Source organism: Typha angustifolia, chromosome 2 (assembly GCF_048772165.1).
Source record: "Typha angustifolia cultivar Huaian chromosome 2, ASM4877216v1, whole genome shotgun sequence".
NCBI lineage: Eukaryota > Viridiplantae > Streptophyta > Magnoliopsida > Poales > Typhaceae > Typha > Typha angustifolia.
In genome coordinates, this window is record NC_133240.1 from 258624 (window position 1) to 274428 (window position 15805).

Genomic DNA, 15805 nt, shown 5'->3' on the forward strand with positions numbered 1-15805 from the left:
CAAGAAAATTTGAACATAACATTCCAAGCTTTCCTAAAAATCTTAAGGGCTAAAGAATCATCATTTTGGATTTCTTCAAACTAACAGGCGTAAGTGATACACACAAATGCAAAGCAGAAAAAGTATGGGAAACATTTGATCATAAAAATATCTTAAGATCTTATAGGTTAAAGCATCAGGACATCAACTTTTGAAACTAACAGGTAGGAACAAGGGCAACAAAAGCAAATCCATAAATCATGCAAACAAAAGGCCATTGTCATACCTACCACTAAGGCCAAAGAAAGATAAAAGAATAAAGGCATCTGTGATCTGACATTTGAAAAAAAAAAGAGTACATATGAGTGTGATACAGAAAGCTGGCTAAGTGATGACAAATGATTCAGAAGCAAACTTCCCTTCTAGAGAACTTGGGTTCTAATGTATTTGCTCTAAGTACATTTCATGCTTGAAAACCCAAGTCCAAAATGCTGGAATAAAGTTTCACTTTTCCTTTCTAATGTTTAAATCTATACTTTATAGTCTACCAACCTTTTGAGGTAATGGTGGAAGTCCCTTTGAACATCTTCAGGGGTACCCAATAAAACAAATAACATCTAGATTAGTCATCTGGCTTCACCTTAATTGTAGAGGAAAGGTGATACTTCTGATGGAAAATCATAATTGTAATCCACAATCCTGGACAAGTCAGAGAACTTGCTTAGCCACTGGCATAATTTCCTTGACAAAAAATAGCAATTGAGGTGTAGGACAACAGCTCAAAATAAACTAAAATCTAGACTATTGAAGAGCAAAATGTAGAAAAATATATAATAGAGTTCCTCCATACCTTCCTGAGATATTCATGATTCAAAATTTTCCAACTAGTATAATTGGTTTGCTCTTATCCAGCCAGATTTCACATGCTATGAGAGCAGAACTAGAAAGTGAGACTTTCTGTTTCCACCTTCATCAATGTAATTCTTAACTGACAGCATTGTTATAGATTGAAAGTTAAGATACACCACAGCATGGAAATCTAGATTTACAGTGCGAGATAGAGATGCTAAGGGAGCAGTACATTGAAAAGCAGATACCAAGATCGACTCAATGCATTTCAAGGAGAAGATACATAACAACAAAGAGACTGTACCGACCTCTCAGCAAAGATATAATTCCTTAAGAAATTTTTGCTGCAAAGATGAAGAAACAGGAGAACACAGAATAAATGTGTGGAAAAGGATAAGCCCAGGTACATATGAATCCTTAAAGGTTGAAATAAAGATCATTACAGTAATCATAGCATCATTCCCCTTGAAGCCACAGGCTATGTTTTCAGCTAATATTGATTCATCCAGACAACAAATAAGCACTTTCTTATTGAACTGAAATGAGTCAAGCGATTAGAGGATCAACTGTTTCAGTGTCTCTAAAATCTGGAAGATTTGAGCTTATTGAGAACTTCAACCACCGGGTCTTTTCCACATGCCTCAGACAAGGTTGCAGTATAAATCCAAAAAGCATTGCACTGAAGCTGACAAGCATTACTTTAAAAGAAGCAAAGGCCAGGACAACACAAATAAGAATAGTAGGTGGTATAACCATCAAGATGGCACCAACAGTCCCTATAGGAATCCTGTAAGGCCGACGACCAGATGGGTGTTTTATCCTCAACATTATAAAGGCAAGAAATTCTAAAATCATTCCGAAACAATATAGAAAATTCTCTGCAGCAACAATCTCTTGAAAGCTCATCCAGGACAGCAGAACAACACCAGATGCAGAGAACAAGATGCCCACAAGTGGGGTGCCATAGCGAGACCTCTTGCTAAAAAATTCTGGTAGCATCCCACGTTCTGCCATCCCTAGAAGCTGATAGGAATCACTACTCATTTCAGCAACAAACATGCCCATGTTAGATAATGCTGAAGCCCCTTGCACCCACCATCTCAACCAAACCCCACCGATAACTTTCGCCAAGTCCGAGAAATAGCCATCAGACCACAACTCCCTGTCAAGAGGAACAGCTCCTGTACCGGTCAGGAGGGGATACAAGTACCCAGAAACAACCAAGATTAGTGCATAGAATAATGACTTTGGCAGAGTTCTCTTTGGGTTATCAACCTCTCCAGCCAAAGTACTGATCGAGTCCCAATAATTGAGATTCCAAAAAAGTGTATTCAGGTACAAGTTCCAATCTACATTCTGCAAGTCAACTGCTAGCCATCTGGAAGGTTCAATTCTAGGAATGGCTATTAACCCCATGCAAATGAAAGGAAGGATTGAGAATACCCCAAGGAAAACAGCTACCCATCCAACTATAGTCAAGCCTCTATAATTCATATAAGTTAATGCTACCGTCAGTATTAACACTGCCAAAATCCTCGGCATGCCTCCCCCTAAAGCTGGAATACCAGACTTCAAATAGTCTAGAAAAAGAACTGGGTAGAGAGCATTATCGATGACGCCGCTAAGCCATTTCATCCAACCTTGCTGAAAACCCCAGAAAGGGCCCAAAGCAGAAGCAACCCAGACAACATAGCCTCCGTTCTCCGGAAACATTGTGCCCATTTCAGCAGTGATCAAAGCTTCTGGTATGCTCCAAATAATTGGGAACACTAGAAAACCAAGGATAGCTAGGAGAGGCCCAGCAGCCTTAACGCTGTCCTCTATCCCAAAAGGGCCGCCGGAGACCTCATAGAAGATCAGGAATACAAGGGGTATGACTGAAACCTTCCGAAAATTGTGCTCCCTACAAGCTCCTTCGTCAATGTCCTGGTGCTCAACACTATCATAATCCCCCATAGGAACACAGAATGCTTTACTGCTTGCTATGTTCCTAAATTTCTGCATGAAGAGACCCACAATTACCCTTCTTTCTTCAAGAACAACAACGGTATACACTATCAAATAAAAGGGGTTATGAATAATTATACTTAAAAAATCATCAGACCATGAGTTTCCATTCCCTCCCATATTATTTCTAAAAGTCTTCCCATTACAGAGTTACTATTAGCGTTAGGGGACCATGAAATGATGCAATCGGAGCACCAAATAACGGAGATTTTTCCGCCATATCTTCAGAAAGAAGAAAATTTTGTTCATCACCCCAAGCAAAAGACGGTTCCTTTTCTCATGGGCGATGTAAATCATCACATTCAAGAGAAAGATTTAAAAAAAAAAAATCTAATCAATACCGCAGAGAAAATCTTCATCCTTTTTGAAACAAACTTAAAACAGACAGATCACAAAATAATTTTACGATACCCATCTAATGAATCCTTCCAATCGAGCGCAAACGCAATTAACAGTACTCACCATCTATTTGTAGAGCCTCCTCGGGTTTTAGCTCTCCATCAATCGCTCTCTCTCTCTCTCTCTCTCCCTCCCTCTCAGGGTAGAAGTAGAACGGCTTTCGGAGTACAGAATATAACAGAGAGACGGAGACGTTCCATCATCGCCTCATCGGGTCGTTTTGCTGGGTCACTTTTCAAGGTCCCGATACCAAACAGACCTCAATTTCAAAACGTGTGAGGCAAAGGCCACGTGTACGTTGGGAACGCCTCGGCGTTGGAAATATCCAGAAGGAAACGTTAAATCTAGACGGTTCCCCTTCCATCTTTTCGTTCCCTCCCAGTTGTCGGTGGGTCTGGACTCCCCGGTCTCATCTTCTCCCACTAGATTAATAATCCTTAGCTATAATTATGTTAACGCTATCCGGACTATACCCGGCTTTTATAAAGATTCTAAATATTTTTAAGTTACTGTATCACCCATAAATTTGGGGGCAAAGTGAAACGGGTAAGGATACGTAGTAATCAACTATACCCCATATTAATATACGATAATATTATTAATTTTTAAAAAATAAATTAAAATATTAAATATCTTAATATCTTTTCTCTCTTACTCTTTCTCTCGGAGCCTCCCATCCACGCTAGTCGGCAGCGGAGCTCACTGCGGCCTCCCCTCCCACACGGCGTGACAGTGAGCTCGCCATGGACTTCTCGTCCCACGCAAGACGTGAGCTTGAAAAAGAGGAAGGGAGATAATAATAATAATAATAATAAAATATTTTTTATCTTAATTTAACTAATGGGTTGTGTAAATATTACAAAGGTATTTAGGTTATTTAGAATTAATTATGTCTGGTATAATTATAAGATAATCCTCCTTTTACCCCCTAAACTATCACATATTTCCACATTGACCCCCTAAACTTTTTTCTTTGGTACACACTGGCCTCCTAAATTATCAAAAATATCTCACCCATTTGACGTTGTTGACAGAATTAATAAACTGACCAAATTACCCCTCTACTTATAATGATGAGATAATTAAGTGGCTTACTAATATTAAATATTTTATTTTTTTAAAACTCCTTCATTACCCTCTTCCTTTGCCTTAATCCCCTTTCTAAATTTTTTAATTCCTTCATTACCCTCTCCCTCTGCCTTAATTCCAATCCCGATCCCTCCCTCCTCCTCCTAAACGGCTCTTACGATCTCTTTAGCGATGCCGGGCTCACAAACAATGGTGACGCCAGTCTCCGTCCTCCCCAACGGCTCTTGCAACCTCTTTGGTAATGCCGGGCTCAGAGAAGAGGGCAATGGCGACGCTGGACTTGCAGAAGAGGGACACCGGGCTTGGAGATGATGCCATGATGCATTTGGAGAGAGAGAGCTGTAAGAAGAGGGCGACGACGATGGGGAGGAATTTAGAGAGAAAGAAAGGGCTCAGAGAAGATGGCAATGGCGATGCCGGGCTCGAAAAAGAGGGCAACGACGACGTCGAGGTGGGGCTCGGAGAAAGGGCTCCGAGAAGAGGGCGGATCTGTCTCGCCTTGATCGGCTGCAGTCGCCGGAGGCAGCGGCGTAGCAATCGAAGCTACGCTGATCCAAGATCCAACTTCAACGGGAATACAGATCTTGCGATGTATTTGAGCTCGATCACGCCGGAAAGGAGGACAACGGTAGGCTTTGGAGGAGGCGACTGTGGTCAACGCTAATGGATGCGGTGGCTATGGCAATAAAGGCCACGGTGGGCTAGGTTGAAGCCGTAGTAATGGAGAGAGAGAATGAGGGGTATTTTGGTCCACCTAAAAGTTTCTCATAACTTAGCATGTGACTTGTACATGTACAAGAGTAAAATTGTCATATATTTGTCAGGTGATTATCACGTGATATCTTTTAAATGGAAATACGTAACGGAACCCTAATAGAAGAGGTCAAGTAAGATATTTCAGATAGTTTATGTGGTCAGTGTGTACCGAAAAAGAGTTCAGAAGGTCAATGTGGAAATGGGTGATAGTTCACAGGGGTGGAAAAGAAATTATCACTATAATTATTATATAAGCTAACTAGCTCAATTTTTCTGATAGTATACTATATTAAATTTTTTAGGGTATTTAAGAGTGACATTGTAATCTAAAAAAAATTAGAAGGTGTCCATAAAAATCAGAGTGTAGGGTGTTCACGTAATTAACCCCAATCCTTATCCTCTTCTGCTAGCCGATGTGTGGTACCTGGGGTGTCTCTCCCTCTCTCCACTTCAGTCCAGTTTCCACTACCTTCTCTCCTTCTTCCTCTCCATCGCAACGTTGAAGGAGAACTTCCATGGCAGCACCTTCTCCTTCCTTGTCGATTTCATCAGCGTTCTCTCCAAACTGTTCGCATTTCAGGTCTGGTCGCCAGGCTGCCTACGCCACGCCTCCTGCGTTTGGTTCCACGCCCTACGGTGTGAATAGATTCCAAACTTTTCCTTCTTCATCTACGAGAACTTGTTAAATTTTCTCTTCATCTTTTCTTTTTCAACCATTGGAACGGTGAAATTCAATTGATTTCATTTGGAGAATGTAATTCCACAATATAATCCTAAGTCATCCAATTACTAGAACAATTTGCTCTTATGAAGGATTGCAACTTTTTTGTTTCTTTCCGTAGCAATTAAGTTATCTTAAACCCTAGAGTCCTGAATTTATTCTTCAGGAGCTGTCACTCCAAAGTAATTCTCTTGCTAGATACGTACTTAAATTTCGGATCCTCCTAATAGGATTGAACTATTCAAGTGCGACGCCAGTCCGCCACACTTTCCATTACATGAGTAGCAAGTGCCATTCATCCCATTCTGCTGTTCTGAATTCCTTTTTTTTTTTTTTTGTCTTTTCTTTTGATAGAAGCAGTGTCTCTTAGTAATATATTACATCTTCCGATTGTCCATCATCAGTGCCTACGAATATTATAGTCAAAGAAGCTACACGTCCTTTAGGAGCTCTTGTAACCTGACACAGTTGTTGTTTTATGAAGCTCTCAATATTGCTGGCACTAACTTTCTAAGAGACCTCCCCAAACGAAGGTTCCTGAGGACAATCCAAAAAGTTAGTACTGCTGCAGTACCTTCAGTAGAGGAAATTAAAGAGTAAGGCTTCTTTTTTGCATCTGTACCTTATAAATGTTTGCGATTGATCAACGTAGTTATGCAAATATAAGTGCTGTTATTTTCTTGTTAACTTTCATTTGTAACGTGAGTTCTTCAATCAATAACAATCCTCATTCTGTGCTCAAGCTTTTTTATAAGTTCACTGTCTTCCACATTTTGCATGTTTTGTTCTATGACTAAGGCTTCTCAATCTTTTCTTTCTGTTAACCAAGAGCGTATGAGGATATAATGAAAAATAAAGTTTCACATTCTGTGCGCCTTTTATATGGATATAGTATGGGATCCAAAGAGCATATGAGGGTATATTGAAAAGAAAAAAAAAAGAAGTTTGCATATTCTGTATGCCTTTCATATGGATATACTATGGGATCCAAAGTTTCTACTAGTTTGCATTGTGGGATAGCATGTTGTGCTCGTCATTTAGATATGTGTGTAGCTAACTGTTTGTACTCACACTGTTGATGAACATATTTGACGGACAGCCCAGTTAATTCATATGGTAATGGTGCAATGTATAACACTCTAAGTTTTGTCTACAAGAGAAACAAAATTTGACCCTTTCTTTTGCAAGTAGAATGCATTGAAGCTATTGATTCATATTATTTTAGGATAATGTCATAAAATTGATTCTTTATTGCCTCTAATAAATTGTTCAAGGCTATGTGATTAGTATCTTCCTCTGAAGAGGAAGACAATTACTTCTTGAGGTTCACATCTGGATTCTTTATTACTAATTGTTTCAGGTTCTCTCTTCCTACTTGGGCTGATTTTGAACTAGGTGTTGCTCCTGTTTTCTGGAAAACAATGAACGGTCTTCCTCCTACTTCTGTAAGTCAGAAAACCAATTGTTTTAAGATATCTATAGCTATTCATCAATAAAGAATGTGTCTATAGGTACTATAGTGTTGCTTATGATCCATCTAAATTTTGACAGGGAGAAAACTTAACAATTTTCTATAATCCTGCTGCAAACAGTTTGGCCCTAAATGATGAGTATGGTGTTGCATTCAATGGTATTTGCATCATTAGAAATTGATACTTCTAGACATACTATGGTTAAGTTCCAAGAAATTTCAAATGAAGATCCTAAAATTCCAGGTGGATTTAATCAGCCGATTATGTGTGGTGGTGAACCAAGAGTTATGACAAGGAAAAGTAGAGGGAAAGCCGATCCCCCCATATTTACTATAAAGATACGTGTCCCAAAGCATGGTCTGTATTCATACTTCTGTTAGTTCCTTTGTAAGATGCTACTATGTGACTGATGACTTCTTTGTCAAATTATTGCAGCTGTTAACCTTATTTTTTCATTCACCAACGGAGTTGAATGGGATGGTTCATACAAATTGCAATTCGAAGTTCCGAAGAATTGGAGGAACAAACCAATGAGCTTCTTTAATGAGGTAACTTCTTGAGTTATTATTCCTGTATAATATCAAGTTCTTTGAGTAACTATTGTTATCCCGTGTCCAGTAGAGCACGGTTTCTTTTGACTAGGTGCTCTCAAGTTATCTCATGTACCTCCTTTTCTTTTGAAATAATGGAAGTGAAGAAGTTGATGTAGACAAAGTAGTAGAAGTTTAGGCTCTCTAAACATGCTTCACATACTATCTTCACTTAATCTTAAGCAGCTCTATTACCATCTTGCCATGAACAATATGTGTTTGAGAATTGCTTGATCCTTGACTTGAACAACTTCTCCAGATAGAGTTGACATAGATCTAACCTGGCCTCATCAGATTTATATATGCGCTGAAATTAGCTAAATACCTTCCAGCCAGGTCTGTAATTCGTCCATCCAAACTCATTCTGATCCCATTGCAGCCTTGCTTTTCCTTTATCAAGTCCATTGTCTGACACTGATGAGATTTAATAAAGCCGCCGGCAAATTAGGCAACATGGAAACTTAGCATGCTTGTTATCCAAGAATATTATATGCTGCAAAGCTTTCCAAATCTATAACAAATTAGTTTAGTTTATTAAATTTTGGGGGCATATCTAAGAATTTGGTAATTTTAGGTAATACCAGCTATTGACTGTAAATCTGTAACTATGAAATTGAGAATTTCTTCTCAGAGAAAGATGATATTGTCATGGTTCAGAATGTGCTTGTGTACTTTAAGAACCTGCAAATGATATTGCCACAATCAATTCTTGTTTAGCTTTTACTTTGTTTTCCTTGTACTAGTAGTTGGTATTAAGATATTCAATACCTTGCATTTAGGGTCTGGCAGAGGAATTGAGCGTAGAAGGTGCCTGTGACAGAGCAATCTTTCCGGATTCAAATAATGTAATTGCCAGTTGTGCAATCGGGAGCTTATACTCAGAGGGAGTAAGTTGCTATCTGTCTTCATTTCATCCTATTAAGAAACTGAAGAGAGCATGGTGTATTGGCCATTACATCTGCTCTCTCATAAGTTCTGAACTTTGACCTTTCTCTCTCTCTCTCTTTTTCTTTTGTTGAAAAAAGGGTGACCGCTGCAAGCTGAACCTTTTGCCTGGATGCATGGATCCAAGTTCACCACTGTTCAATCCTTTAGCAGATGTTGATGATGGCTCTTGTCCGTTGGACTCTGATTTGGAAGAGGAATGAGATCCATCACAGTTTGATGGCTAAAACAGATAAAGCTATGTATATAATTCATATAGAAAGGCAGCCATACCAGATTGTGCATTTTGTGAAGGAAGAGAATTTAATTATGTGCAGGAAAAGAAGAGTAGATCTGAAGATATTTGGTTAGTTATGTGAAGGAAACTCTGAACACAGAGGAGGAAATTGATGCTCACTTATGATCTGTGTTCATTGGTCGAGCAGATCTCTATGGCTATCCTCAAAGCAATTATTTTGTCTAAAATATCTTGTATTGGCAATTGATAAATGTATGATAAAAGTATCATTTAAAATCTGACTAGGTGAGAAGGTGTATACATAAATATATATATATATATATATATATATATGGATGGTTATAGCTTGACTCTAACAACTGTTGTCAATTTTCATATAGATTCCCTCATTATTCTTTGTGATTCATTAACCCCCTTTAATTATAGAAGATCTTAGAGATGCCCATTCGTTCTTGCAAAATTAATGTTAGTCTTGCAGGAAATATTTTATTCTTATTTTAAGAAAATAATTTAATTATTCGAGTTTTGCAATCAATAAAAACAAGAAATTTAAGAGAAAATGGGTTATTTATTTATGTACTTATGAAACAAGCTCTTTTTTTTTTTTTCCTTTTCCTACTACTCATTGATTGTATAAATTAACTCTAATAGAATTGATAGGTATCTTTCTCATGACCAAGAAGATCATGTGTTTAACTCTAATCCCAAATAATATTGTGGAGAAATTATTTGGTGGTTGATGGTTTGATGGTTTGGATCGATTCGGTTGATGACTCGGCAGTGTGATTAGCTTGGAGGAATAGCTTGACAACGCAACGGCTTAGAGCAGTTTTCATCGGCGTTTAACTTGAAGCCTAGACTAGGCAACTAAAAGCTTGGTGAGACCTAAGTGTCTCTGTATTTAGGAAGGGTTGGCTCTTTGTCCAACCCATATTTAGCCTTTCAGCTTATAAATGATAAAAAAAAAAAAAAATACTACTCATATATCGTAGATCAAGATGGGAGGCGCATGGTAGTACGAGTAATTGCTGCGTGCTATAATACGCTCGAACGGTTGGGTGGTTATACTTTTGACACGTATCCTAGGAGGCACCTAAATGGGCCGGCCCTCTCTTAATCCCGATTTGGGCTCACTCATGTCCTCATGTCCCTCACGTGCATCGCACTTGCAAACAAATTGGCCCCCGTATCTTCGTCATGACTCGCGAGAGCGAGTCCTGGCCCTCCATTGCCTTTTCAGAAGATCTAGGCCGTCCATGCTAGGGCTTCCGTCTCCGCCCACACTCTTTTATTCCCGCTTCGTGAGGGCTCCCTTCTAAAACCCTCGAGAGCTCGAGCGTCTCCGTCCCTGTGATACTACTGCGGCGCAGTTAGGGTTCGTGGTAAAGATCTCCTCCCCTTCCACTTGGATCCTTCGTTCCCTTGATCCTCTTCGTACGTCTATTCTTGCCTAATTTGGGCTTCTTTAGTGTTGAATCTACCCACTTTACCTCTTCTCGATTTTGCCGATGGCTTAAAGATTATGGATATGACGCTTTGATTTGATCGCAGATTTGTTCGCTTCTTTTGTTGTAATGATCTTTTAAAATGTCAAACTTCCTTTCCCTTTGTAATAACTTCTTCAGTTGATCTAAGAGGATTTAGTACTATCGGGGTTTGTTTGTTGAGTTTGTATGTGGGCAGTGATTCATCTGGTTTGATCGAGTGCTTTTGTTCCATGCACTTATGCACAAGGAGCAATTTACCAGTACGTTGATTCATGCGGTGGCATGATGTACTTCCAATGTATCGCTGTCTTCAGTTACCTTATAAGACCGTGTCAAGAAAGAAATGTACTTGATTATGCCAAATTTCAGAGCTTAAATTACGACGTCTTTTTGGCTATGTAGCTGTTGAAGTTCTTATTGAGGGCATTAGGAAATTGAGTAATCAAAGCATGACTAGGAAGTGGGTGATTTGGCCATATAAGATATGGCTAGCATTGCTAGCTATTTTAGGATGAGTTGTTACAACTTAGAAGCATTGAGCTCTGCTATGAACAAGCACTTGATATATTTGTAGTAATATTTAACAGACTTACGTAGATAAAATTTCATAGGCATGTCTCTGATTGCATAATTTGGAAGGTTTGATTATTTGGCGTGATATATTTAGACTGTTATTTAGATGTAAACTGGTCATGTGAACTTGTCATTTTTTTCAAGTGCCTTATTGGCTCTAACGCCATGTAACAAGACACCAAGGGTAATAATGAGGACTATGCTATTGTTAGTTGATCTGAATTTGTAAGCCTAATTGTTAATACCTGTTCTGTTTGATGTATTGCCATTAAATCTTTATGCAATTAGTTGTTTTTTTGTCTACCTCAGAAAGTATCTTGTTGAGTATATAAATTTCTCATTCCTTAATGTTAATTTTGAACTCACAGAAGAAAAAGGAAGGACAAAGAATCTAAATAACATTATCAATAATCTACTTTTTTTGTTTTTTCCTATGTAGTTATAGAGTGAGTTCCTTTGATATTCTCTATTCTGACTGCATTTATTTATAATTGTTCAGGAATTGAGCAATGGTGAAGCATAACAATGTTGTGCCAAATGGGCACTTTAAGAAGCATTGGCAGAATTATGTTAGGACTTGGTTTAACCAGCCAGCACGCAAAACTAGAAGAAGGATTGGTACAGTCATTTGATTCTTTGCTTACCCTCTCTCTTCTTATTCATGTGTGTGTGGAAAACAATCTATATGCTATATCTATGATTGCATTATTTCCGCATGCAACCACACAAAAGTTTCCAATGAGATATAGATACTGCATTTATTTTGTAATGCGGTCAATGCAGTTGTATATGTGTTCATATGCTTTACTCTTTGCCACCTTGCACACGATCTAGGTTCATTCTTCTGTTGCATAGTGGGCACATGAGCTTAGGTTAATTCAAATTTTGAGCTTGCAGATGCAAGTTTTTGATGATGTCATGTATGCCTTAAGCAGTTAAGGTTCTCTGAGATTTGCACCTATATGCCTTCGGGTAATTCATGAGTTTTAATTCATATTACTCGAAATAGCCTCACCCATGTCCTTACATGTCTGATCTTCTCCAAACTTCACTGCAAAGACCTGTTTACTTCATAAACTTGTCCTTTTATTTCTCATCTTTCTTCTCCTGACCCAGTTTTGGTGCCAATATAGGAGATTCTTCCACCACCAATATGCTTCCTTCTCAGTCTTCACCTTGCCACCTGACTTTCCATCCCATTTCTGTCAGCTGCTGTTCCATAATTTAATCATCCTTCCGGTTCTACCTTTAACCATCCTTTAATTATTCATGTTTGTTCAAGCTGCTTTTAGAGGTTCAACGTGATGGAATAGAGTGTAAGTTGCTGAACTAGGATGGGGAAGAAGGGAAGATGGAGGTTGAACATGAGGCAACTTTTGGTACTTAAAGCTACAAAAAACTGAAAGTTAATCTCTATAGTTCAAATACTGAAAATTCCAGATGTTTCAATTCCATGCCTGATTGTCTTGAATAATACTTGCGCATGTAAAATTGGAACTGTTGACTTCCCTTGGATGTGGAAGGCTTATATATGAATATATGCTTGTAGGTATAAGCAGATATCCTTATGTGTTTTAATGCTCGTCTCGTTGTATGTGTCTTTTGCTATGTGGGTGTTAGTTGTTTGTGTTTGATTTCAAGCGTGAATTTGAATTGTAAGCTTCTCTTATGTATTTTGTTCTTTTCTCTTTCATTCAGCTCGACAAAAGAAAGCTGTGAAAATTTTTCCACGTCCAACTGCTGGTCCTCTCCGCCCTATTGTTCAGTGTCAAACTCTCAAGTACAATATGAAATCCAGAGCAGGGAGGGGTTTTACTCTTGAGGAACTGAAGGTAACTCTGTTAATTTTCTTTGATATGTTATCAGGGTTGTTTTGTCTTAACTACATATATTTTTTATTGGATGCCATACTTTTACTAATGTTTAGAATTGTGTCATTCCATAGGTTCATGAATTATTTTGAAATGTATAAACACCCTCGAATAACCTAAAAAGCCATCTACTTTTAACATCTAATTGATATGCCAACTTCTCAGACGATGGTAAATGGGATGAATGAGTAAACCTCACTAGCTGGTCAAATTTCTATTTACATTTCTATAAGGAGCAAGAATTTTTTGCAGCTCCAGTGTTTTATTTGTCCAAGAGCTTTTGTCCTTTTGTAGATCCTATTTGTTTGAATTTCAACTTAAAATGCTTGTGACAGATAACACATAGAATTAGGATGTATTTTTCTCGAACATTGCTAGCCTCAATTCTACGGGCATTTCTGCTAATTTTCTTTTACTTGCTGGCTTTGTATTCTATAATTGCAGGTGGCACTTATTTCAAACTTTGTTAACCTTAAGTTAGACATTTTTGCTAATTTTGATTTTACCTACTTTTTATTATTCCATAATTGCAGGCAGCAGGTATTTCAAAGAAGGTTGCCCCTACCATAGGTATTGCGGTGGATCACCGCAGGAAGAATCGTTCCCTTGAGGGTCTCCAAGCTAATGTCCAGAGGCTGAAGACATACAAAGCCAAACTTGTTATCTTCCCAAGACGTGCCCGCAAGTTTAAGGCATGGCTACAAATTATTTCTGATTAAGTTGTATACACTAAGCTTTTTACATATCTAACAACAAATTCCTTTCTCAGGCTGGTGATTCTGCTCCGGAGGAACTTGCCACTGCCACTCAGGTCCAAGGCCAGTACATGCCCATTGTCCACGAAAAGGCATCAGTTGAGCTTGTGAAGGTCACAGATGAGATGAAGGCCTTTAAGGCTTATGGTAAGCTTCGCGTTGAGAGGATGAACAAACGCCAGGTTGGTGCAAGGTTGAAGAAGGCCCAGGAGGCAGAAAAGGAAGACAAGAAGTGATAGGATCTAAATCATTCCGTGCTGTCATATTTATTAATTAGAAACTACCATCCAGGACTTTGCATTTTATTTTGGCCTCTGAAATAGAGACTAGTAGGAAATTTTGATGCATCTGATTTGGCCCTCGCCTGCTCAATTATTCTGTGATGGAATACTATTTGATTGCAATTTGTTCGAATTTGTTGGGTCCTTTTCTCGATTCAACTCTTACGGAATTTACTGCTTGTAGATGCATTTGCTCACAAAGTTATGCTGGTTCACTTAGAAATGATTGATTCTCCTTTCCGACATTAATAATGCGATCCTTTTCTTTGTTTAATTGATGCTCCTCTCTGTCATAAAGAATCAAATGTTTCTTTTGACCTGGAATCCTAGATAGCCCTGTCGGCATTATAGATTTCCTTCAACTACTGTAACATATCTTTGCTTTATTTAGATCTCCTATGGTCATTGAAGTAGCCTCTTCTTGTTTGCAACTGGTGTACGTACATCTGTGGTGAATTCTATTCTATTAATTACTTCGAGTTCCTCACAGCAATCTTCTTAGCTCAGTTTAGCTTTTTATTCTATTTTTTTTCCCCACAGCGTTGCTGCTCCATGGAAATGTCCACATCCACTTACTCTTTGATTGCCGTAAAGTTTGTCAGATTTGGAGCAGGTATCATCTTCTATCGGTGGCCTATTCTTTACGGAATATTCTACCCTGGTGGAGTATAGATTGTTTATGGAATAAGAGGAAGAACAGTATGATCTCTTTCTAGAATAAAACAATAAAATTAACGATACTGTGAGATCTAATCGACCACTAGAAAAAGAAAACATTATGAAAATATCTCTAAAATAATCTAAAAAATACATTAAATCTTCTTTTTTTATATATATATAAAAACTATCCATCCTTCTTTTTTAATATTTTAATAACTGAATACCTTTTCATTTATAGTTATGATTATGCCCTGTATGGAGATGAGCATACTACTAACCTTTGAATTACTCTACTCCGAGAACAAAATAAGTGGTCTCTGACTACTAATCACCCAACTGAAATAATTATTTTCTTTTCTCCAAATTAACTACCCACTTATCTCATATTAAAATATAACAAGACAGAGGGGAGGAGAGAGATCTGATACAAGATAGTCAAAAGATGCTCTTTTTGTAGTCAGATCTCCAAGTGGACATGCAAAATGACACAGAAGCACTCAAAAGTTGGAGATTTTCTTTAGATTAAAACAAAAGCATTCAAGTGACAGTGACTGTTCTCTGTTACCCAAACTGATTGAAATGATAGGGGTGGGTTGGCTGGCTCCATTGCTGCTCATTAAGAGCCTAATGACTTATCAGATCTCTAGATTGCAGGGAAAGAAGAATCCAAGCAGTGAACAAAGTCTAATTCGATTACTCCCAATGATGTTTATTCCCATATAAATACTTTGACAACAACTAGATGGCACACAACTTTACTAGTCTAGTAATCCAAAACAAATTTATTAGTGTCCTATTCATTATCTTATCACAAGGATAATTAAGATGAAATATATAATCTAGAGTAATTGTTTGATTAACCTATTAAGCCACTCTCATTTGATTCAAATGCTATTGTTAAAATGGATCCCTTTTACAACTTAAGATGAGAATTTAATTGAGCTGCTGCTGACTCCGTAATTTATTTGGATTTCGATAGAGTTTGGAAGTCAAAATTAACACGCGAAGAGGTTTGACTCTCAGCAGATATAAATAATTGAGCCAAAAAAAGAGAGACACTTCTTAGAATCCATTTCGTTATGTAGTCAAATCAATCAAGTAACTAATTCAAACCATTCAGCCACGTGTCGGAC

At 38.0% G+C, this 15805-nt stretch overlaps 3 protein-coding genes across 5 annotated transcripts; 2 read left to right on the forward strand and 1 right to left on the reverse strand.

Moving 5' to 3' along the window:
• Window positions 1-1057: 1057 nt before the first annotated feature.
• Window positions 1058-3459, reverse strand: LOC140769165 (probable polyamine transporter At1g31830). 2 transcript variants are annotated; one of them, XM_073109776.1, is made up of 2 exons: window positions 3298-3459; window positions 1058-2826 (listed from the first exon to the last, which is right to left on the reverse strand). In XM_073109776.1, exons 1-2 carry the CDS (start codon window positions 3298-3300, stop codon window positions 1375-1377), a joined length of 1455 nt encoding a protein of 484 aa, XP_072965877.1. In that variant the 5' UTR covers window positions 3301-3459; the 3' UTR covers window positions 1058-1374. The 2 variants fall into 2 exon arrangements, with proteins under 2 accessions (XP_072965877.1, XP_072965869.1); XM_073109768.1 differs by lacking the exon at window positions 3298-3459 and having other exon boundaries at window positions 1058-2832.
• Window positions 3460-5462: 2003 nt separating this feature from the next.
• On the forward strand, window positions 5463-9323 carry LOC140769178 (protein POST-ILLUMINATION CHLOROPHYLL FLUORESCENCE INCREASE, chloroplastic). Its single transcript, XM_073109788.1, has 8 exons — window positions 5463-5715; window positions 6285-6396; window positions 7161-7245; window positions 7352-7430; window positions 7516-7629; window positions 7708-7820; window positions 8642-8749; window positions 8888-9323. Exons 1-8 carry the CDS (start codon window positions 5595-5597, stop codon window positions 9008-9010), a joined length of 855 nt encoding a protein of 284 aa, XP_072965889.1. The 5' UTR covers window positions 5463-5594; the 3' UTR covers window positions 9011-9323.
• A 950-nt stretch (window positions 9324-10273) lies between these two features.
• On the forward strand, window positions 10274-14157 carry LOC140776813 (large ribosomal subunit protein eL13z-like). 2 transcript variants are annotated; one of them, XM_073120682.1, is made up of 5 exons: window positions 10274-10427; window positions 11605-11723; window positions 12804-12937; window positions 13510-13668; window positions 13746-14157. In XM_073120682.1, exons 2-5 carry the CDS (start codon window positions 11615-11617, stop codon window positions 13965-13967), a joined length of 624 nt encoding a protein of 207 aa, XP_072976783.1. In that variant the 5' UTR covers window positions 10274-10427; window positions 11605-11614; the 3' UTR covers window positions 13968-14157. The 2 variants fall into 2 exon arrangements, with proteins under 2 accessions (XP_072976783.1, XP_072976792.1); XM_073120691.1 differs by having other exon boundaries at window positions 10333-10479.
• The last annotated feature ends 1648 nt before the right edge of the window (window positions 14158-15805 follow it).

Bases quoted from the DNA above. Each gene is read 5' to 3' on its own strand.
- LOC140769165 (XM_073109768.1), bottom strand. From the start codon at position 2,832: ATGCAGAAATTTAGGAACATAGCAAGCAGTAAAGCATTCTGTGTTCCT.
- LOC140769178 (XM_073109788.1), top strand. From the start codon at position 5,595: ATGGCAGCACCTTCTCCTTCCTTGTCGATTTCATCAGCGTTCTCTCCA. The intron at 5,716-6,284 runs GTGTGAATAGAT...TGTTTTATGAAG, and splicing joins GTTTGGTTCCACGCCCTACG to CTCTCAATATTGCTGGCACT. The intron at 7,821-8,641 runs GTAACTTCTTGA...CCTTGCATTTAG, and splicing joins CAATGAGCTTCTTTAATGAG to GGTCTGGCAGAGGAATTGAG.
- LOC140776813 (XM_073120682.1), top strand. From the start codon at position 11,615: ATGGTGAAGCATAACAATGTTGTGCCAAATGGGCACTTTAAGAAGCAT. The intron at 11,724-12,803 runs GTACAGTCATTT...TCTTTCATTCAG, and splicing joins CAAAACTAGAAGAAGGATTG to CTCGACAAAAGAAAGCTGTG. The intron at 12,938-13,509 runs GTAACTCTGTTA...CCATAATTGCAG, and splicing joins TTACTCTTGAGGAACTGAAG to GCAGCAGGTATTTCAAAGAA.